The sequence below is a fragment of the Apodemus sylvaticus genome, chromosome 5 (genome assembly GCF_947179515.1).
Source record: "Apodemus sylvaticus chromosome 5, mApoSyl1.1, whole genome shotgun sequence".
In the NCBI taxonomy this organism is placed as follows: Eukaryota; Metazoa; Chordata; class Mammalia; order Rodentia; family Muridae; genus Apodemus; species Apodemus sylvaticus.
In genome coordinates, this window is record NC_067476.1 from 42,848,524 (window position 1) to 42,871,770 (window position 23,247).

A 23,247-nucleotide genomic window follows, 5' to 3' on the forward strand; every position below is an offset into this window, starting at 1 on the left:
TTCTGGGGAATCTTGAAAGCTCTTATTTCATTTTCAATTACATATTTTTTAAATAGAAAAACTAGACTACACAAGAATGTTGCTATGGCAAACACAACTTAAAGACCACAGTTAGGAAAAAGAATGCATCTGAGTTGAAAGCTTCCAATCACCGTCTGCTTTCTGTTCTTACAAAGACGCCTATGGAGAGGACAAGGCTCCTGGTTTCCTTGTTGGAAGTGAGGAGTCTAACCAATGCCATATTCTTCAGGCACACATCTACTCTTTGCTATGTGTGGTGCCAAGAAATAGTCTGGAGTTCTTATGTGCTGGATTGGTTGCTTACTTCATGTTATCATTCCTAAAACTTAGCATCATGAAGAATCATTTAAAATTTCAAAGAGCACTAGTGTTACACAGTGTGATTTTGATTGAGAGAGCAGGGTGGGAAGACTCCCCTTCAGATACTTTTGTCCATGTTTTTATCTGAAACTTGCTCTACCACCAGGATCCTCTGGTGCCTCTAATTAATGCTAAAGGCTAATGTTTGAAGCAAGTAGATCTCCAGGCTATCAAGGGCTAAAAACAAGTGGTTCTCGGACTTTCCTCCTTCCTGGGTAGGGCAGAAATTTCTTGGTGCACACTACATTATGCCAAGATTGAACTGCCTGCTTATGTGTTACCTCTCAAGTTCCACACAATTAAAAATTGACTCATAGTGAAGTGGTGGTTACAGAAAAGGGAGGAAGAATATTATGTTATTTTATTATAACCTTAAAAGATAAAAATATGGGAGTGATTGTGCATGCCTTTATTCACATGCAGAGGCAGAGGCAGGTGGGTCTCTCTGATTGGAGGCCAGTCTGATCTATACAATAAATCCAGGCCAGAGAGGGGAACATTGTGTGACATTGTCTTGAAAGAAAAAAAAATATTGATTCTTATATAGTATTTTGGGTTCAAATAACGCAGTTCACTCAGGTCTAACATAATGCTAAGAACAATACCCATCATCTCAATCATCCAGTTACTATTATCTAAAGTAGAAACATATATCCTTGTTTATGGGAATTTCTGCTATTAAAGTTATAAAATTTCATGTAACTAAAAATGATTATAGTTAACAAATACTGTCTTGTACTGAGTCGCATTTTTTCCTGCTGGCTGTATTTCCCCTAAGATGAGGACCTAGCCCATTTAATCAAAGAATGCTATTGAGGGCTTGCATGCATGTACTTATTCACAGAAGGATGCTCTCTTATCTATAAACTATAGATTGAAATAGGACCCAAAGACATATCACATTATTCAAATCTTCTAACAGAATTTTCTCCATGTCCTTGTAAAAGTCTCCACCTTCTGTTCCTACTTATTTTTACATTTTTTCAGATGAGCATGTTCCTGTTTCGCATATTTTTTGCTTACATTTCAGGCACATTGGTTAAAATTGGTACCGTGCCCTAGGACTTCAGACTCCTTTGCCATTGTTGTCTTCTTTCTAACTGCAATGCTATATTTTCCCCCATCTGTATTTAAGGATATGAATAAAAGTCACAAGCGGTAACATTCAGGCAGAGAATGAAATTGTATTAAATTCACTAAATTCCACCTTTTCATTTTGAAATTATTTCTGGAACATACTCCCTCATGTTGTCCTTCTGTAGGAAAGTCTATGTAGCTGAGCTAGGATATAAATAGGCCAGCAAAATATGTTAGTGTAGTTTTTCATCCTTATGGCTAGTTCTGGCCACTCTATAGAATTAGCTATATTTATGGTACAGAGTATGAACTATGGCGCCTAGGGGGGTGTTCATCAAGGTGCCTAATAGTTGTCATAAAGATGAAAATATTTGAGTACCACAGTTTTGATTTTGACCACACAGTGAATGTGTTCAAAGTGCACTTGTACAGTTAAATGCTTGTAATGATCTGAATCTCTAATATATTCCTAGTAAAGCAGCATAATATACTTTGTAGGGTTGCAGTAATGTTAAATTTCTAGAACTACACCTATGATGAACATGTGAGATTAAACATTGCTTCAATGCCTTCACATAATTGTATTAGAGTATGTCAATATTTTAAAAAGTACGTTATATAGAATGGCAATCTTTGTATCATTTGAGTGGCCTACACAAAATCTTAGAGTTCTGGTGACAGTCTGTGTCTACACCTGCCATGTGTAAATATGTAAAATAAGACCCTTGACTATTCTTTTAACTAGGAGCAAATATTAAAATTCCAGGTAATTATAGGAATTACACTAAGGTTCTGAGTCAAATGCCTTTTAAAGTATTTTCCATCATCATCATAATGTACTTTACAGCATTATCCCTTTCCCAATGTCAATGGCATGTGCCCTCATTAAAGAACACTATACCCTAAATACTGAACATCTGACATGGTTTCTGGTGCCAGTTTACTAAGACATTAGAGAACATCCACAACTTCTCTATAGTGCTTTGATGTGCATTGTACCAACATTACTATTTACTTTTTTATTTTTATTTTTAATTAATTATTCTTTTCTCTCTCTCTCTGTGTGTGTGTGTGTGTACTTGTGTGCATGTGTGTGTGCATGTGCTTGTGTGTGTGTTCTTGTAATGTGAGGGGATTCAACTCTGGTCACCACTCCTTTGGAGTAAGTACCTGCAGATTCAGCTTGCCAACACTTTTCCTTGTTCTTAGCAAAGCATGTGGTTTCCAAATAGTTTTTTTAACATGAAAATAAAGATATACCTTTACATTCAGTGATGTGTCTACCTTCTGTCCAATTCACTGTTATTAGATCACATAGAGAATAATTTTTAAAGAATGCTTAAAGTGAAAGAAACTTTGTAAGAATATCATACGTCCTAGGATCCCTTTCAGTTTCTCTTGGTTTCTTATTGTGTTGAGTATTTAAACACTCAAAATTTTTGTTAAATCGCAATTTATTATTATTCAATATGGCTGCTCTCCTGCTTTATTCTTTTTGTATGGGGTGGTCAATCATATCCCTAGCTTCTTGAAAGCCATCTTTTCTACTGAGTTCATTGAATTATGTCCTCAGCATATTTATTCAAATGTATATATTAGTATATATATAATTATATATTTACAATCATATATATTATTTGATTATAAACTGCTTTGTTTGCCTTTGTGAATCCTATATATTAAAGTTAGAGAATCTTGCTATTATTTTAGAAATGGTTAACAAGCTCTGAATTCCATTTCAGGACATCAAGTTAGTAAAATAAAACACTTGTGAGAAAAGGATTATTGGATCATCTAGAGCTGAGAATTGTTTGATAAAATGTCTTACTCAGGTGTAGTCCTGGGCTTGCAGCCTCTTTACCATTCCGAGTTTAACTTCTCTCATATAATACTGGAAATGATCTCCTACTCAATCACTTCTGTTTATTTGTTTTGGACTTTTGGTCTGAAAGAGTTAATGAAAACTTTCTTTTCAATGAATATATTTAATGAGTTCAGCATAACAGTATATTTGAAATAGTTTAGATACCACTAATCAGATAAGGCATTACAAGCTTATCTATCTATCTATCTATCTATCTATCTATCTAGTTTTTGTATAGTAAAGTTCAGTGCTCTTTCTCTTGACTTTTGGTTCAATATTTCTACCTAGAAATATTGGACTAAAGTCCAATATTTTCATTTCTGCAAAAATATGGTTCTCATAGATTTCTCTGAATTCTATACAAATTCCAATGGAATGTAAATTTTCAATGCTTTAAGGCAGGAATTAACAATACCTTTCTCACCACTTCTAAACTTAAGCTGACAGGATATGAGGTCAAAGGGTATGAGTCAAAAACCAGAGATTAAAACATAAGGTTTCCTACCTCCTAGGTCTACATTCAGAGAGGCCTTGGCTGAGGACTTAGAGGTGATAGGCAGCCTCCCTGACAATGATCATGAACAGATGGGATTTGGGATTCTAATGAAAGAAAGGAGATTAGCCTGAAAAACAAAGTGAATTAATTTAAAGAGAAGGAGCAGGCAGAAATAAAGGGAAATGGTAGATTCAATTGAAGGGAATAGAGGGTTCAAAAGTGTATCAGGAGACTGGCTTTCTTTGAGGGTGGGTGACAAAAGGGATGACAATGTGATTGTGCCCCTGTGTGATTAGAAGAGGGAAAGCAGGTGGTCAGGCGGACTACACCAACCACTTGATTACAAATACCTGGTAACATAGAATAAGCTACATTTTCAAACTATAGTTAGAGATTCAGCAAACTAAGAAGACTTAGATTTTAAAACACTTGAAATATATATATATATATATATATATATATATATATATATATATATATTTAATTTTATCTGACTAAGATAATGTGTTTATTTATTACTGTTGTTTGTGGTGGTGGTGGTGGTGGTGGTGGTGGTGGTGGTGGTGTGTGTGTGTGTGTGTGTGTGATGTATTTATGGGCAGAAATGTCAAGGCATGTGCATATTAACACCATAGGACAGTTGCGTGGAATTGGTTCTCTCTTTATATGGTATAATACGGTTTCTTGGACTCAATTTCCAGTTATCACGTTTGCATTTTCTGGCAGCAAGTGCCTTCGCTATGTTGTTGAACCCTTACTGTACTTCTTAGGACAATGAGTTTATTTTGATAAATTTACTGAAATGGATTACTAAGACTTATTAACATTAGAGAAAATGCCAATGTAGCATCAGCGAGGAAGCTTTGCCAAAGAACCCTGTGAGTTAGCAGGAGCCAGCAAGTGTTACAGCACTCAGAAAAGCACATAAGAAGTGCTCATCAAGTTATTTGGCTTCAGTAGCTACATATTCTGTTCCAGTGCATGCACGACACATAACTTGCCAAAGCAGGCTGTCACCACTAAGAATCAATTTGCAAATCCTGATAAGGTCATAGGCTTCTGTGTAATGGCTAATGCAGTGTGTGAGAAACAAATTCTGTCAAATCTCTCTCTCTCTCTCTCTCTCTCTCTCTCTCTCTCTCTCTCTCTCTCTCTCTCTCTTTCTCCAACTACCGGTTTCTTCACTATAGTGGAGCTGAATGTTCTTACCAATCTTGAGAGCAGTTTGGTTTCTGACACAGTATAATATCATGGACTGGTTGGAAACTCATAAGCATGGAATAGAGATCTGAGCTCTTAAAAACAATCTAGGGATACTACTTTATCAATGACTTACTAAATAGAATGAACAGAGTAAACATTGTCTCTATGAATTAGAATGTGGAGCAGATAAGCAAACCGCTGTGTGTGAGGTGATTTGGGGATTTTCAAAATAACATTAGAAATCCTTTTCATGTTCTAGAGATATTGCCTCAAATTCTACTACTACATATAATATGCGATATGTATGAAGTAGCTTTTCTCCTTCAACAGGGATAATGGTTTCTAAAAATAACATTTAATTGTTGTTTAAGGTGTCATACTGCTAAGGAAACTAATTGAAGGGAAACAGAATTGACCTGAAAAAAAAGGTTGGGTGGAAGTTATTTAGTTTTGGAAGAAAAGGCTGAGAGCCAGTTTGCTCTCTTTTGCTGGTGAGATTTTACATTTCAAGTTCTAGCAGCCAGAGAATGCATCTGTGTCCACTGGGTACAGATGGAGGAAATGAAGAATTTAGGCTATTACTACTTCTTTGTGAAATGGGAATTAAAACAGACTTCCTAAGATAGTTAATGTATGGCCTCTTCTGAAAATAAAGATGTCTATACTCCATGTACAGAGGAATTAGGCAGCACCTGAGTTTTAAGGGGGAGTAATCAGACAATTCTGCAAATCCTTTATCTGCATTACAAGGTTATCCATGCTCTTTTCCAGGGTGGTCTTCAATTGTAATGATACATTCTGTTCTCAAAGCAGTGTAGAGATGTAGTTTTCCTTTTTATAATATTTTACCTATTAAGACTTGGAGTCAGCATTAATTTACATTACAAGCACACTTGATGGATTGTCCTGTTTGTATTTGTAGTTTTATGAGAATGGTAATTGTAAGACAGATGTGCATCTGAAATATATGTACACACGTATACATAAAACAAGTTTCAATCAGGTGACTGGGATTTCTATTATAAGTGGAGAGACTGAAGATAAAGGTTGGTTTAATGTAATAGTTAATATAATTTAAACAAAATGGCTTTATTTTGGACAAATAGATGATTGGTGGTAGGTTCTTTCTCTTTCTTCTTCTCCTTCTTCCTTTCTCTCCGCCACCCCTGCTGCCTTCTTTCTTTGGTTGCTCCAGATTTGATCAGGGCTCACACATGGAAGTAGTCTATCTATCACTGAACTTATAGCCTTATCACTGGACCACTAGTTTGGGTCCAGCCTAATTTTCAAATGACTTCAGTCAAACTAGCTTCACTTCTCACTTTAGTTTTTTTTTTTTTTTAAATCACTGGAAAAATCAATATCTACTCACTTACTAATCTCATGCATTAGTATTTCCAGGGAACAAGTAGAGAGCAATACTTCATATTCTTTTTGAGTATTCACTCTGAATTGTCAACTAAAATGACCACTCCAGCTGGAATCAGCTTCTCCCCTTTCAAAGTCACAATGGACAAGACCAAGGACAGAACAGCCATGTAGATAAAATCCCATCTCACTATTGGAAGTCTCCTGCACAGACCTTTCTGGAAGTGTTTACAAAATGATAGACAAGGCAAGGAAAAAGATCTCACAATCTCACTTATTTCCAAATTATACTGGGATTCTCATCACATATCATCTACAGTCTCCAGTCCTACTCATTCATCAGCAATGGCAGTTTCAAATTAATTAAGAAAGCATTTAAGAGGTCGATACACAAAACCCCATGGTGGTCAGATTACTAGTGACATAAAGAAGAGGCCAAGACAGAAAGTTCTGAGTAATGATGGTTACTGGTGGAGACATGTTCATGCAACATACATGCAGAAGATGGGTCGCTGTCACCATTTACACACCCACAGCAGCATGCACGGCCAAAAAAATCAAGCCAAATGTTTTGATCCTTGCATCCACTTTGGTAGCCAAAATAGAATTGGAGTTTAAGTATTTAGCCAAATCCAAATTTATGCAGAATATCTCCCAGTTAAATAATACCCTGTGGTAGCTGTAAACCATGCCAGCGGTTAGAATAAGATAGAATACAATTTAAAGGAATTGAAATATAATAGAGGAAAAATAGAGAATGACTGTCATGCAGGCACAGTATACTACTACAGTAAGCTTAAAACCATACCCCCTGCCATCCAGGAACGTGAAACTAGTTTTAAGGAAACAAAAGAGGAACAAGTGAAGTGATTCTGTTATAGAGCTCTCTGATCATTTTATTTAATCCTGTACTCAAGAGAAAACAAAATCCCCTGAAACAGATCATGTGCTTCTTTTACCCTGGCTATATTCATATTGATACTCATTTCTTTCCAAATATTTAGGAAGTGTTCACTGTCAAACATTACGCTTTTTTTTTTTTCAGGATAAAAAGGCATTCATCATCACTTTGATGGCACAGCAGAGAAATAATCATGTCTCCAGCAAAACCAAGCCATGATGTCTCCACCAGGCACCTGGAGTAGCTGAGGGCAGCAAGGAGATGTGGCATCAACAGGGCATACAGCAGGCAACTTAACATGCCAAGTAAAGGGCTCTGTAAGCACCAGATGGTGAAATTTGAGTTTATACATTACCTTTGACATTTCGACCATTGTCTGTTTTGAGCATATGAGGATAAAAGAGAGAGAAATATATAAAAAAAGGAAGACTAAAATTTTGTTAAGTACACCAAACTAACTTAGTAGAAACAGTCCAAAAAACCAAAGTATAAATGTAGAAAATGTTATAAAGCATTAACAAGTAAAATGCAATTATCAGCCATAATAAACATTATAAGGACGTGTCCTATACTCATGTCACTTACTTTAAACAGTTGTAAGTTACAGATTTTTAAATTATAGCATTTTTGGGAAAGATGAAAGATAGTTTCTGGCAATTGTGTTGACTGCAGCCTTGTCAGAAGCTAATTATGATGTCTCTTCAACTGTAGCTTGTAACAAGTCAAAGGAAAACCACATGACATTTTGCATGTCAAGTATTTTTCTATGTAATTAAACCTTAGCATGTTAGTATGGAAAAAAGTTTCTAAGACAATTGATTGCTAATGCAATTTGCATAGTTTGGAGCAGTTTTATTAAACTTGTTCTTCACTGTGTGTCTTAAAAATATCAAACAGTATTGAACAAGCTATTCTTAGGTAAAATATATCAACGAGAGGCTTTATTGTGTAAAAGGATTTTGCATTTTCACTGTGTAACATAAGATCTAGAATGTTTATAAATTTGTTTATATTAAAACAGGCTGTTTTAAAATCTTGGCATAGAGCATTTTCAGATTTATTTTGAGAGTAGAAATCTAAATGTTTCCTATGTGGTACTGAAAATATGTATTAATATGTATTACCAGCTTTGAAATACAGAAGCTTAAAATAAATGAAGTCATAAGAAACCATTCACGTACAAAGTTTGAGAAATGTATATATTTGTTGCCATCTATCTCATCACTATGCATATTCAAAGTCTTGGGGTACTGCATAATTGCTTCAAAGCTTATATTGAAAGTAATTTCAATACTATGGTTTATGGAATTGTTAGAGGAGACATTGCCTTGGTCAGAAGTATGTGAATAAAATGTGACTTGCAATGGCATTTTTCCTCCCCTCTTTTAACAAATTACAAAAAAGGAGCATTAAACAAGTTCTTGTTTACACAGAAATAATTTCACCCTGAGAGTGGCCTAAAATCATTAATAAAGTAATAACCACTTTATTAATAAATAAATAAAATAAAAACCACTTTGCAAGTGGTTAGAAAAATTTACAAATGGAGCTGGAGGTTAGCTTGGGAGCAGAATACTTGTTGAACATTTATGTGGCCCTGGTTTGATCCCTAGCACTATTGAAAACTACTAATAGAATGCCACATACATGCAAACACACACACACACACACAGGCGCACTTGCACACACACACTCACACACACATGCGCACACACTCACACACATGCACACATGCACACACATAAGCACACTTACTCACTAAACTTAGATGCTATAAAGACAAATGACAGCAGAGTTAGCATAGAGTTAGTGAAGCTTTGACTCAGGGGAAGCCTAACACTGAAATGAGCTGACAGTTCCTTGTTATTTCTTCTATGACCATCAGTGGTTTTATTTAATACATTTGTGTACTGATTGATTGATTGGTTGTTTGGCTACAATTGTTCCAAAGTTAAAGTACAGAATACCTAGCATCATATATTGATGGTAGTATCTACAGTACCAGCTGATTTAAAGCTCAGAAAGCAGAACAGTTAGACTCTTTTGTAGTATTTTGGCAGACTAATTTTATGTTTCTTGGATGTCATGATAAACTAATTGAAGTTTATATTTTCAATCTCTATTTTTTAACCTTTCTTTTTATAATACTACATTTTTACTACATTTTTATAATGTTAACTTGGAACAGATCTCCAAAAAGACTGACAGTTCCCTGCAATCTGTGCCTTAGGAAGGAAAATTCCAAGGTACTTTCCAATAGACAGAAATAAGAGGATTATGTAAAATATTTACTAATATACCCATCAAATATTTGTAGTTCTGTAAAGATAGCGTACTTAAGGGGATAGTACTGTGTTTGAATGAGAACTTCTCAACTCCAACTCTGGTGCCTCTAGGGTTTTATATCTTAATCATTTTCAAGAATTCTCATAAAACTTAAAATCAAGAGTGAAGGTCTTCTTCTGTCTACTCTGAATTGTCTTCCATTTCTCAAGTTATAGAGTTATATAGCCCCAGGAATGATAATTCCTTTCAAGCCCATCAGTGTTTTTTTTTTTTTAAAGTAAGATCATTTTGTCGCTGAAGTACTGTGGTGAATGTTCTGTGAGTTATTGGTAGGACAGCCAATAGGTACTTTACTAAAAACTGCTTAGCTCAAAGAAGAGAGGAGAATGAAGAATAATTTTGTTATTAAGCATTTATCTACATACAGTCCTTGCACTGAGAAATCTAAAAATACCAAAAAATACCAAGTCATCCTTTCTTATAATTGTGTTAATAATGGTGTACCATGAAAAGAACAACAGATATAAAACTCCAAATACAATACTAATAAATTCTACTGAAACACAGGTGAAGCATGCAGGATGTACTGAGTATGAGAAGTTTGATTTTGCAAATTTATTACCCTAACCTCAGTTTCCTATGGGAAAACTCTGAAGATTCAGTATGCTTGCTAAAGATGAGTATACTAACTGGCAGTGACAAACTAAACCATATGCTGTGCATTTGAAACAGCTCTGAATTTATTGTAATTCATTCTAGGACACTTTGTTCAAACATCCAGTTATACAGGTTACATTCGGTCAGAAAATATTGAACCCATTATTCCTAGGTGGTCTAGAGCATAATTATCTAGCTTGGGAATTGTCATTGATTTTATTTTCCTTTTACTCTTCTCAGACCATGGATTAAAGTGGATATGCTATTTACTCTCTGATTTGCTAATTGTTTCTCTGATTTGTCTGATTCCAAACTCTTCTTTCTATTCTGAGACAGTTTCTGTTTCTTATCTCTCTTTGAAGTCCCCCCTCACACTCCTGCCAACTTCTTTTCTTTCAGCTCTTCTGTCTTTTCTACTTCAGTGTGCCCTTTAGAAAGATTCCCCCACATGACTCAATACTAAGACTTTGGTTTAAATCAATGTATGTGGAGGAGGTGCTCATTATATCCTTATGAGTATATTGGAATATGATTCATGTGCCTGTTCTCTCAATACCAAGAAAATGGTATTGAGTATCTTCATAAGTAGTACACTGGGCTTGGTGCTATATCTGAATGACTACAGGTATAAGAATGCCTACCATGATCATATCTTACATGGTTTCATATACAACCATCATTGATCTACCTATATATGTATATATTTCTATCTCTCTATATCTCTATTTCATCTCTATCTCTATATCTATGTGCACGTGTACACACTTTTATAGCTTTATGTATTGGTAACTATAGAATAAATGTTAAAATATGCACTACCTTTTAGGACTTTAGACTGAACAAAGTAGTGAGATGTATGGTAAGGTTGTGTGAATTAGCAAATCATCTTGGTGTGAACAGTCTCCAAGAGAGCTAAAAAAGTAACTTTGCTCATTTAGTATAATGATTAGAATGCTGGAGTAAGGACCCTTATGAGCAGATTTAAGTTTTTGAAAAGACAGCTGACAACAGCTTAGGTGGCCAAGACACTTGAGGGAATGAGGATTCTGGGAAAGGACAGCAGACCCTTCAAATGTCTAATCCTGTAGGGTTGGAAAAGTATCCAGTGGGGCTTTTCTCAGGCTCCTTGGTTTCAGCTGACTTTCCTGAAGGTGGAGTCTACTAGAACAGAAGTGAAGAAGAGTAATTGATGGTGGATTCAAAGTCTTTTGAGCAGTGAGACCATAGGAATCTCAGTGTTGACTAGTTCTGTTCCCTTCTTGCCTGACCTGTGGTAGTTGGTTTTTTTTTTTTTTTTTTTTTTTTGGTTTTTTTTTTTTTTTTTTTTTTTGTTTTTGTTTTTGTTTTTGTTTTGTTTTTTTGTTGTTGTTTTGTATCTACAAATGGAGTTTAAAGCTGGTCCCTAATCTACAGAATTCCTATGAGATTTAAATGAGAAACACTGCTACAGGCATCCTAATTACTCAGGTTCAGGAAACCAAATTACTCACTCAAACAATGTTACCCATTATCATGCTAAAGATAGATTGCTTCCTTGGTGACTTTCAAAGCACACCTTTCACTGCCTAATTTAGGAATGTGAACCTGGCTAGACAGAAAATAAATTCTGACTCTGCTTTCTAAACTGCCCAGGGGGTTTCTCCACTAACCTACCCTTCTCTTCCCACCTATCTCCCACAGCTGATGGTCAATGACACATTTCATCGAGGGCACACTGCTCTTTCTTCTAGGGTGTGATTATTTGCTAAACCCAAGAAAATTAATTATGCTTTAGACGATAGAGTTCATCTCCTAATCATATCTTAAATTAGGGATTAATTAATTAACACACCAGGAAGCAGTCTGATAATGGTTACACTGTTTTAGAAACACTGATAAAGAAGCCAGAAGAAACCAAATTACTCACTGGGGTTCAAAGAGAAAACGAGAAAAAGAATTCTTAATGCAAGATTCATGTTTTTAATAACTTTAATCACATTTCTTCTGTGAAGAAACAGATTACTGTCCAGTTTTGAAGCAATATAAAAATAAACTTCCATTACCCAATTCAAAATTTTTCCATGTTACATACCTTCACTGGCATGTCGATCTCTAAATATGTTCTTGGGGTGGACACTGAACCCTTCTATATCATGAACCGAAGATGCCCTCCGTATGCTACAGAGGCTCTCCCTTGACCTGGAGTGTGTTAATTGGGAACTTGACTGCAGCATGTCAGGGTAGAGGCGGTCCCATTGCCTTTTGGGAGAGGAATGGTCCAGAGGTCCTGATATGTTCACTAAGGGAGAACACTGGCTAGGCTGTATCAAGGCTTTCGTATCATCTGCTTCAGAGGGACTGCAACTTTCTTTCGTGGGAGACTTAAAGTGCTTCATGGCCACAGAGTCATCGCTGTGTTTAGAAGAGTCAATGACTACCACATCCGGATCCTCCTGTGGCAAGGACTGCTTTCTGTATGTTAGAACTCTCAGACCAGGAAATTTGAACCCAAAAAGTTTCCCTACAAAGGAAGACAGAAAAGAGTATTCTCACATTATGAATATAAACTTTAAAAATAATAAACATAATCAACTCACATTCAAATGCCATATAAAATAACTGTTAATCTTTACTTACTTAATTCACCTTTAATAAGAAATATTATAAAAACTCGAAGAAACAATTTTATACACGCACAAACAAACGCACACAAACAGACATATATATTTTTCTTTTGTTAATTAGAAAACACCCCAATGACATGAAAACATTATTTACATGACATATGATCTTTAGCATTTACAGATTAAAAACATGTATTCAGTAAATACACACAATTTATACATATAAATAGAACCAACATCTTCCATTTAGGGTTAGACAGAGGAACAAATGGGTATATAAGGGTTGGTAAAGGTACTGATAGTAGTAGTGAAAGACAAAAGCTTGAACTGGGCTGGATATACTTGAAGATGTCTTTAGCAGTATTTTAATTAGCAGTATTATAACTCTAATTGTAATTTAGTAGTATTGTAACCAAAAAGTATTTTGTCTTTAACAGTTCTGTAAAAGAGTTTAGTTTGGGTAATAAAAAGGGAGATAGATTGTATATCAACAGTTTCTCAATACACCTGGAAGTATTGAAAAGTTATAAGCTGCCCAAGAGATGTGAAGATAAGAATTTATTTATTTGTTTGTTCATTTATTTACTTATAATTTATCACATTTGTTGTTGTTCCAAAATCTAAGAACGTGATATGCGACGGTACACTTATACCAGAGTGAATGATGCATTCAAAACTATCCAAAAAATATTAAAAAAAATAAAACTATTCTGGATCGAACTAATCCCATGCCTCCTATCAGATCATTATAGTGTAAGAGTGGTCTTCAACGGCAACAAAAACAAAAGAAAGCCCACATACACATGGAGGCTGAATAATAATCTACTCAATGACACCTTGGCCAAAGAAGAAATATAGAAAGAAATCAGAGACTTTTTAGAATTTAATGAAAATGAAGGCACAACATACCAAAATCTTTGGGACACAATGAAAGCAGTGCTAAGAGGAAAACTCATAGGCCTGAGTGCCTCCAGAAAGAAAATGGAGAGTGCATACACTAGCAGCTTAAGGACACACCTGAAAGCCCTGGAACAAAAAGAAGCCAATTCACCAGGAGGAGTAAAAGACAGGAAATCATCAAACTCAGGGATGAGATCAGTCAAGTGGAAACAAAGAGAACAATACAAAGAATCAATGAATCCAGAAGCTGTTTTTTTGAGAAAATCAAGAAGATAGATAGACCCTTAGCCAGACTGACCAAAGAGCAAAGAGAAAGTATACAAATTAACAAACTTAGAAATGAAAAGGGGGATATAACAACAGAAACTGAGGAAATTAAAAAAATCATCAGATCTTACTACAAAAGCCTATACTCAACACAACTGGAGAATCTGGAGGAAATGGATAATTTCCTAGACAGATACCAAATACCAAAATTAAATCAGGACCAAATAGATCATCTAAACAGTCCCATAACCCCTAAAGAAATAGAAGGGGTCATAAAAAGCCTTCCAACCAAAAAAAGCACAGGACCAGATGGCTTCAGTGCAGAATTCTATCAGACCTTCAAAGAAGACCTAACACCAATACTCTTCAAAGTATTCCACAAAATAGAAACAGAAGGAAAACTACCCAATTCCTTCTATGAAGCCACAATTACATTGATACCAAAACCACACAAAGATCCAACAAAGAAAGAGAACTTCAGACCAATTTCCCTTATGAACATCGATGTAAAAATAATAAAATTCTTGCCAACCGAATCCAAGAACACATCAAAACGATCATCCACCATGATCAAGTAGGCTTTATTCCAGGGATGTAGGGTTGGTTCAATATACGGAAATCCATCAATGCAATCCACTATATAAACAAACTCAAAGAAAAAAACCACATGATCATTTCAATGGATGCTGAAAAAGCATTTGACAAAATTCAGAATCCTTTCATGCTTAAAGTCTTAGAAAGAACAGGAATTCAAGGCCCATACTTAAACACTGTAAAAGCAATATACAGCAAACTGGTAGCCAGCATCAAACTAAATGGAGAGAAACTTGAAGCAGTCCCACTAAAATCAGGGACTAGACAGGGCTGCCCCCTTTCTCCTTATCTTTTCAGTATTGTACTTGAGGTACTAGCTCGGGCAATTAGACAACATAAGGAGGTCAAAGTGATACAAATTGGAAAGAAAGAAGTCAAACTATTATTATTTGCAGATGATATGATAGTCTACCTAAGTGACCCAAAAAACTACACTAAAGAACTCCTACAGCTGATAAACAACTTCAGCAAAGTGGCAGGTTATAAAATCAACTCAAGCAAATCAGTAGCCTTCCTATACTCAAAGGGTAAGCAGGCTGAAAAAGAAATTAGGGAAATAATACCCTTCACAATAGCCACAAACAGTATAAAGTACCTTGGGTGACTCTTACCAAACATGTGAAAGATCTGTATGACAAGAACTTCAAGACTCTGAAGAAGGAAATAGAAGACCTCAAAAAATAGAAAAACCTCCCATGCTCATGGATCAGCAGGATTAATATAGTTAAAATGGCCATTTTGCCAAAAGCAATATACAGATTCAACGCAATACCCATCAAAATCCCAACTCAATTCTTCATAGAGTTAGAAAAAGCAATTCTCAAAATCATCTGGAATAACAAAAAACCAAGGATAGCTAAAACTATTCTCAACAACAAAAGAAATTCTGGGGGAATCAGCATCCCTGACCTCAAGCAGAACTACAGAGCAATAGTGTTAAAAACTGCATGGTATTGGTACAGTGACAGGCAGGCAGATCAATGGAACAGGACTGAAGATCCAGAAATGAACCAACACACCTATGGCCACTTGATCCTCAACAAAGGGGTTGAAAACATCCAATGGAAAAAAGATAGCCTTTTCAACAAATGGTGCTGGTTCAAATGGAGGTCAGCATGCACAAGAATGCGAATTTATCCATCCTTATCTCCTTGTACTAAGCTTAATTCCAAATGGATCAAGGACCTCCACATAAAGCCAGACACTCTGAAGCTAATAGAAAAGAAACTGGGGAAGACCCTTGAGGACATCGGTACAGGGGGAAAGTTCCTGAACAGAACACCAATAGCATATGCTCTAAGATCAAAAATTGACAAATGGGACCTCATAAAATTACAAAGTTTCTGTAAAGCAAAGGACACCATCAAAAGGACAAATCGGCAACCAACAAATTGGGAAAAGATGGTCACCAACCCTACATCAGATAAAGGGCTAATATCAAATATATACAAAGAACTCAAGAAATTAGAACCCAGAAAACCAAATAACCCTATTAAAAATGGGGTAGAGAGTTAAACAAAGAATTATCACCTGAAGAACTTCGGATGGCTGAGAAACATCTTAAAAAATTCTCAACTTCACTAGTCATCAGGGAAATGCAAATCAAAACAACCCTGAGTTTTCACCTTACACCAGTCAGAATGGCTAAGATTAAAAACTCAGGAGACAGCAGGTGTTGGCGAGGATGTGGAGAAAGAGGAACACTCCTCCACTGCTGGTGGGGTTGCAAATTGGTACAACCAACCACTCTGGAAATCAGTCTGGCAGTTCCTCAGAAAACTGGGCATGTCACTTCCGAAACATCCTGCTATACCACTCCTGGGCATATACCCAGAGGATTCCCCAGTATGTAATAAGGATATACGGTCCACTATGTTCCAGAAGCTGGAAAGAAACCAGGTATCCCTCAACAGAAGAATGGATGCAAAAATGTGGTATATATATATATATATATATATATATATATATATATATATATACACACACACACACACAATGGAGTACTATTCAGCCATTAGAAACAATGAATTCATGAAATTCTTGGCAAATGGATGGAGCTGGAGAACATCATACTAAGTGAGGTAACCCAGTCTCAAAAGATCAATCATGGTATGCACTCACTAATAAGTGGATATTAGCCTGGAAAACTGGAATACCCAAAACATAATCCATACATCAAATGAGGTACAAGAAGAACGGAGGAGTGGCCCCTGGTTCTGGAAAGACTCAGTATAGCAGTATAAAGCAAAACCAGAACAGGGAAGTGGGAAGGGGTGGGTGGTATAACAGGGGGAGGGAAGGGGGCTTATGTGACTTTTGGGGAGTGTGGGACCAGAAAAGGGGAAATCATTTGAAATGTAAATAAAAAATATATCGAATAAAAAAATAAAATAAAATAAAAAACAATAATAATACCAAAATAAATACAGAAAGAAAAGAAAACTATCCAAATACAAACAATTGAGTATTCATTATTTAAATTTAATTGTAATTAATTTAATTGCAAGTAAATATGCATTTAAAAATAGCTGGAGAAATAGAAATGAAAGAATCTATTATTAAAATATTAGGTAAATAATCATACTAGTAGTAGATCTGTAAATTAAAGTAGACAAAAATGATCTTTTCTCCCTTCAGTTTAGCAGGGAATGGGGGGTGCTAGAGAACACAAAATTTATTTTAACTACTGTGGGAGTTTGTTGGTAGGATTGCAAATTCTTGCAGACTCTTTGGTAAGTTATCTACTGAAATGAAAAAGAAAGGTCACATTTCACTTGACACAGCAATTTATATTTAAGATTCAAAGACAAAGAAGCAGAAACCAACTGAATTTTTATTAAAAGGAGATTGGTTGCAAAACCTATAGCAGCTTATACTATACTATGAGAGGCTTAAAATGCTAGAAAACTTGCATGCTTTAATGAAAAGCTGTTCAAAAATGTATTCTTAAGAATAACTTAACGTTTGACTTCATATACTTGATTATTTAAAAAAAAGCAAGAATTTATTTGTTCATATAAACTGAATGACAACAAAGGAAAACATGAAAATACACAATCTGAACTTGCACTGTGGATTTGCTCAGTGAAGAGGTTGAATGCAAGCAAGGTGCATTGAATCCTCACCCTTTTTATTTGCATCTATTGTTCCCTTAAGGATGTCTTTTAAAATAGAAACTAAACAGTAACCAAACACGTAAACTTCCATCTTCAGAGAAAACAAAAAGCTGAGAGCACTTAGACAGTACTCTGTTGCCCAAAGATTCTCTAATGTTTCCAAGAAAACCCCCAATTTGAAACTTGTAATGGTAGCGGAGGCGCCTAGGTCTGCAAAGGGGTTTACTGTCATTCTGGGTGTTTAGCTTATGCCTGTAGAGAACAGTATTTTCCACCTTGTTTTCTTCTTTTAAAATCATGGCTTGCAGCCACCATAGACATTGTGTTTTTATATTGCATGAACTTCTCAATCCCTGGAAGATGGTTCTAAAGCACAAGAAAACGCCGCTCTGCCCTCAGGAGCTTTTCTCTATTTTGAAACCAGGATTTGTGAATGGTGTTATCCATTCACATATTTTTAATCCTCTTCTTAATCTAATCACTGTAATCTCCAGTCCAGATTTCTACTCTGAACACTGAACCTGCATATCTAATGGTGGCAACGTTCCCTTGTAGAGTATTGCAAGGTACCCCAGATTCTCAGTACAAATTCCAATCTCCTGATACAGACCTTCAAAGTCAGCCATTTTTCAGAGCAAATGACACTGCAATCTTCCTAGTTGGATAAGTCTGAGACTCGGTTATCCTCAATACTGTTGTCTGATACCCTCATCTTCTATAACCCACAACAATAACCTTCTGACTGCATCCACTTTACTTCCAATCATCTTTTTGATGTTTACACTGTTTTCCATCTTATTGCTTTCCTCCATTCTAATCAATGGTTGAAGTGATTTCTTGCCATAGGATGATGGTCACTTTTACATTATCAGCAGTGTTGACCATCACCCAAACACTATGAGTTTTCTATTTTAAAACATTTACATTGGATGAAGTAGACTATCCTCATCTCCCTCCATAATTTCTTTGGAAATGCACATAATCTCTACCCTGCTCTTTAGAGCTCCTGTTGCCTCCTAGGCACGATGACTTTTTCACTCCTGTGCCTCTTTCAGATTCAGGGTTCCTTTCTGTAAGATCTTCTTCTTCTGCCTATTTGGTTCATCCTTTTGGTTCATCCCAGATTAGCTTCCTCGGAGAGGATTATCCTTCCTTCTGAACCAGGTTGACATCTATTCACAGTTTTCACCACATAAGATAATAATACATACAGTGATTTCCTGATTAACATTTTTCTACCCACTGTGTAAGAAAGGCCTTGTTTATTTTGCCTCATTTCTGACAAGTATGGCAAATAGAGTTGCACAAATGCAGAATAAACTGAGTTGATAATGTATTTAGTTCGGATTAGAATCTATAATTACTCTGGTCTGGTCATTATAGTTGTTTAATCTTAGCATACTGGAACTGTGTTGACTCTTATGTACTTTACAATTGAATAGAACTAAGCAAATCATGGTAACTCTATTCTATGCCCTGTCTACCTGACCAAATCTTATTATCAATTTCACCCTTTTAGACATGGTTTAAATTGCTTCCATTTTGATTGTTAAGTTTACACAGAAGAGTTCCGATGTACTTCATTATCTATATCTATAGATAAAATGCTTGTTGGAGAACAATTTAGAATTAAGCAGGCTAATTTACTATGCCAACTTTTCATGTGTAGTTAGCGATGCTAAAAGTAATTGAAATAGGATTTATTTTCCTGCTAAAATATTATGATATAAGTATATTGAACATTACATTGTGGATTAATATACAAAGATGAGTGCTAGCAATCTGCACAAATAAGATTAAATATGGGTGGAAGACTATAAGGATTTTGAAAGCATTTTTACATATTTCTACTAACCGTTTTTATATGCTCACACAAATTGCCAAGTTAAAAATCAGTGAGCTGCATCAAAATCATTTGATTAGTTTTTAATGCACATGAAATTGAGTTACAGTTTACAAATCAATTTTGCAAGTTTTATTACAATGCGCCAAAGTTCAGTGCCTACTTTTACTCATGTTTCATCTGTTACATATCTCCTTCCTTCTAAAGAAAAGCCAGCAGCTCTCTGAAATTAATGATTGCACAGTCATTTATTCTGCTGCTGCATTTTAGTCACATCCAAGGTGGTACAGATGGTCTTTTCTGCACCACTGGGTTCATATGACCATGTTGTATTGAATTACAGATTTAGTTGTCTCCATGTAGTTCATGCGGAAAGAATGTGCATTGAGAAATTTGTGCTCCACCATACTTCCTTAAGGGCTGGAATATACAACATAGCTAAGTGTAAGTGTTGTGGCTTTTAACTCTGCAAAACATCTTGTTAAGTCTTCAGAGTATATTAAACTTACTTTCTTACTTGAACAATTAGATTCTATTTAGTCTCATGTCTACCCCAAAAGTCAACCTGAAATAAGAAAAAACACAGTATTTTTCACAACTTGTACATTGTCAGAAATAAAGGAAAACACTGATAAACTGCTTCCATGCATGTAATTTAGTTTAAGTATGTAATTTAAGCAACAGGTGGTACTGGTGGCTACGAAGATTGGAAACAGCCTTTCTTGGGGAAAAATGAATATTCTTACAAAAATGTCCACCTAGTTTTTTTTAAAAATTATCTTTCATCTTTTTTTTCTTTTTCTTTTTTTTACAGTCCAGTCATTATCTCCCTCCTGGTCTGCTCTCTAACAGTTCCTCATCCCATTCCTCCTTTCTCATCTCCAAGAGGATGTCCTTCCCCATCATCTGCCAATTCTCCCCGCTTCCTGGGGCCTCAAGTCTCTTGAGGATTAGGTGCATCTTCTCTCACTGAGTCCAGACCCAGCAACCCTCTCATGTATGTGTGTCGTGGGCCTCATATCAGCTGGTGCGTGCTTCCTGGTTGTGTCTACCTAGATTTTAACCATTGATTTTTCTTGCAATGGCAAGTTCTTGTTTCCTTCGTTCCACTTATTATCATGTTTACAAACTTTTAGTACATCGAAAATCTAATAATTTTATAACAAAAAATCTGGTATGTGGCTTGAAAGTATGTACCTCTTCCCTGATTGTTCCCAGTTGAGTTAAGCACTAAGAGGAGATATTCTTAAGTGTAAATGGTTATGAAAATGGAGAGCATCCCGCGGTGTGGCGAGGATCTTGAGAGTGGGGAGGGAAGTGGAGCAGAGAGTAGTGAAGACTGCCAGTGTAGATTTCCCTTAGTGAAGGATTGGGGTGGCTTAGACTGCATCAGAGAAAACAGACCGGTACTGGGCAGTGCTGGAGCAACCCTCTAATCCCAGCATTCTGGAGACAGGTGAATCTCTGTGGGTTTGAGGCCAGCCTGGACTATAAATTGAGTTCCAGGACAATTGGGGCCATATAGAAAAACCCTGCCTCAAAACAACAAGTATACAAACAGAAAAAAAAGGACAGAAGGGAGGGAGAGGGAAGGAAGAAAAAAAGAAAAGAAAAGAAAGAAAGGAAGGAAGAAAGAAAGAAAAAAGAAAGAAAGAAGGAATGAATGAATGAAAGATTGTATGAATGTTTTCATGGGAATATACTCAGGAGCTGTCAGGAGGGATTGGAAAGAGTTAAAGTCAATTGTATAAATGGACCTGTAGCTTCAGCTGAATCTTCAGGGAGGAACTGGAGGTGGAGCTCTGCTCCAGCTTAGAATTGCTGCTGGTGGTAGATTGCTCTCAGGCCTTAATTCATTTCTAGCTTCCTCCTGACCCTCATATACTAACTTAAGATTCACTGCTTCAGCACTCCAGAATGATCTTAAACTCTCTGCTGTTCATTTGAAGCCTCGTGTATCTCTCCATCATCCAGTCACCAACTGTAACCCTGGGAAAGGTCATGACCCTGTGTAAGCCCATTCCTTCCAATGAATAGGAGAGTCAGACCTCCTGAGGTGCTATTTTGTGTGTTTGAAAATTCATTACTTTCAGCATTTTTGCTATCACAATCAAGAACTAAGTGTTCAGTATAAAGAGGGAGGAAAAAAAGCCCACATTTTGTTCTGATGAAAAAGTTGTCATAAATGAATTCTATTATCATTTATTGATTGTAAGAAATGAATGGGGTTTCTATAAATTCAGGATATTCATACACCTAACTCTTGAATTGAAAGCCTTAAAGCCAGTGTGAACAGTTCTCTAGCTCAATAAGCATGGAACATTCATGGAGGGACATGGACTTAATCCAGGCAAATACAGTAAAAGATCAAATTTGATGGGAGAAACATGCCCATCATGTGATGTGCCAGAAAATGACTGGCACATCAATCAGCTTTTTCTTTTTATGGAGAGACATGTGATAGAAGCACCTTGAAAAGAGATGAGTTTTTTTTCCTACTGCTAAGTCAAGGATGTGGTAATGTGGTATATTATGTCATTGAGGGGATATGAGAACAAGCCAGAATATTGACAAAGGAAGGTTTTTCACTAGCAGTTAGATTGGGAAAATGATTTTCAATATGTACTCAGTACTGATCAACTGACTATCTTGAATCATGAGTGATAAGTGGAACAGTGTAGCCAGTGTGGTTTTGATAAACTAGTTTTTAAAGCAAAATGAAACATTTCCCCAGGTCCCAGAGTCCACTGGTAAACAGTAAAGCTGATGTTAAAAATGGGTTCCTTTAAAGGAGTAGATGTGATTAATAAAGACAGGTGACACTAGGAAAAACCAAACCAAACCAAATCAGCCAACCAAACAAATAAAAACGCACAACCTTACAAAGGAAAGAGCAGTGAGCCGTGGCCGAATCGGGATCTTGAAGTCATGTGAGTCTCAGGATGCTGCATGAAGGTCAAGGGGCAGGTAGGGCTGCGGCAAGGCCTGAGAACAGTTACAGCAGGAGCAGCTGCAGCACCACACTCCTCCCTGAACACGTTTACATTGCTGCTGGTGTCTGTCCATATCATTGTGACAGCAAAGGAAGCAGTAAATAGATTTGGACAAGGGAGATAAGCATGAAGACAGGGTAATGAGATGGACTGCTTGTAACCACTCAAGGTTAAAATCATTCAGTAAGGAGACACAGGGAATGAATGGAACACACCAACATTGCATATGCTTTAATTAGATCTCCATGTGCTTAAAATAACCACTAAATCAATAAGAGCATGGTTTTTTTTACCATACTGCTATTTAGTCTCACTCAGGTATATATACATTTCCCCCTCTCCAAATGCCAAGTTAAAGAATCAATTCAGGTCTCCTGGAAGTGATAACACCTTAACTTATATTGATTCTAGATGGTCATGCAGCCATCGTTCTGATGGGAGCTCTAAGTAGAATGTTCAAAACATGAATGAGAAATAGTCCTGTTTCCCAAAAGCTGTATGGCTACAGACTGTCCCTGATTTGCCTGTTGCTAGGTAACAAAATATTCCATAGGATGCTTGCAAGGAGCCCCTATGAGGGTATACTTTTGCTGACCTGGAGGTTGATCAACAACAAAGTACATATTGTTTTCCCAATCTAAAGGTCTCCATTGATCTTAGATATGTGTTTTTGTCTATGTATTAGAGAGACTACTGCA

At 36.2% G+C, this 23,247-nt stretch overlaps 1 protein-coding gene across 2 annotated transcripts in view; it reads right to left on the bottom strand.

The window, feature by feature from the left end:
- Positions 1 to 23,247, bottom strand: part of Kcnh7 (potassium voltage-gated channel subfamily H member 7) — a 476,252-nt gene that overhangs the window by 131,648 nt on the left and 321,357 nt on the right. For both annotated transcript variants that reach the window (XM_052181144.1, XM_052181143.1), the window contains exons 4-5: positions 12,305 to 12,733; positions 7,646 to 7,666 (exon numbers count right to left, since the gene is read on the bottom strand). In XM_052181144.1, coding sequence (XP_052037104.1) covers positions 7,646 to 7,666; positions 12,305 to 12,733 — 450 coding nt within the window. The remainder of the gene's footprint in view (positions 1 to 7,645; positions 7,667 to 12,304; positions 12,734 to 23,247) is intronic.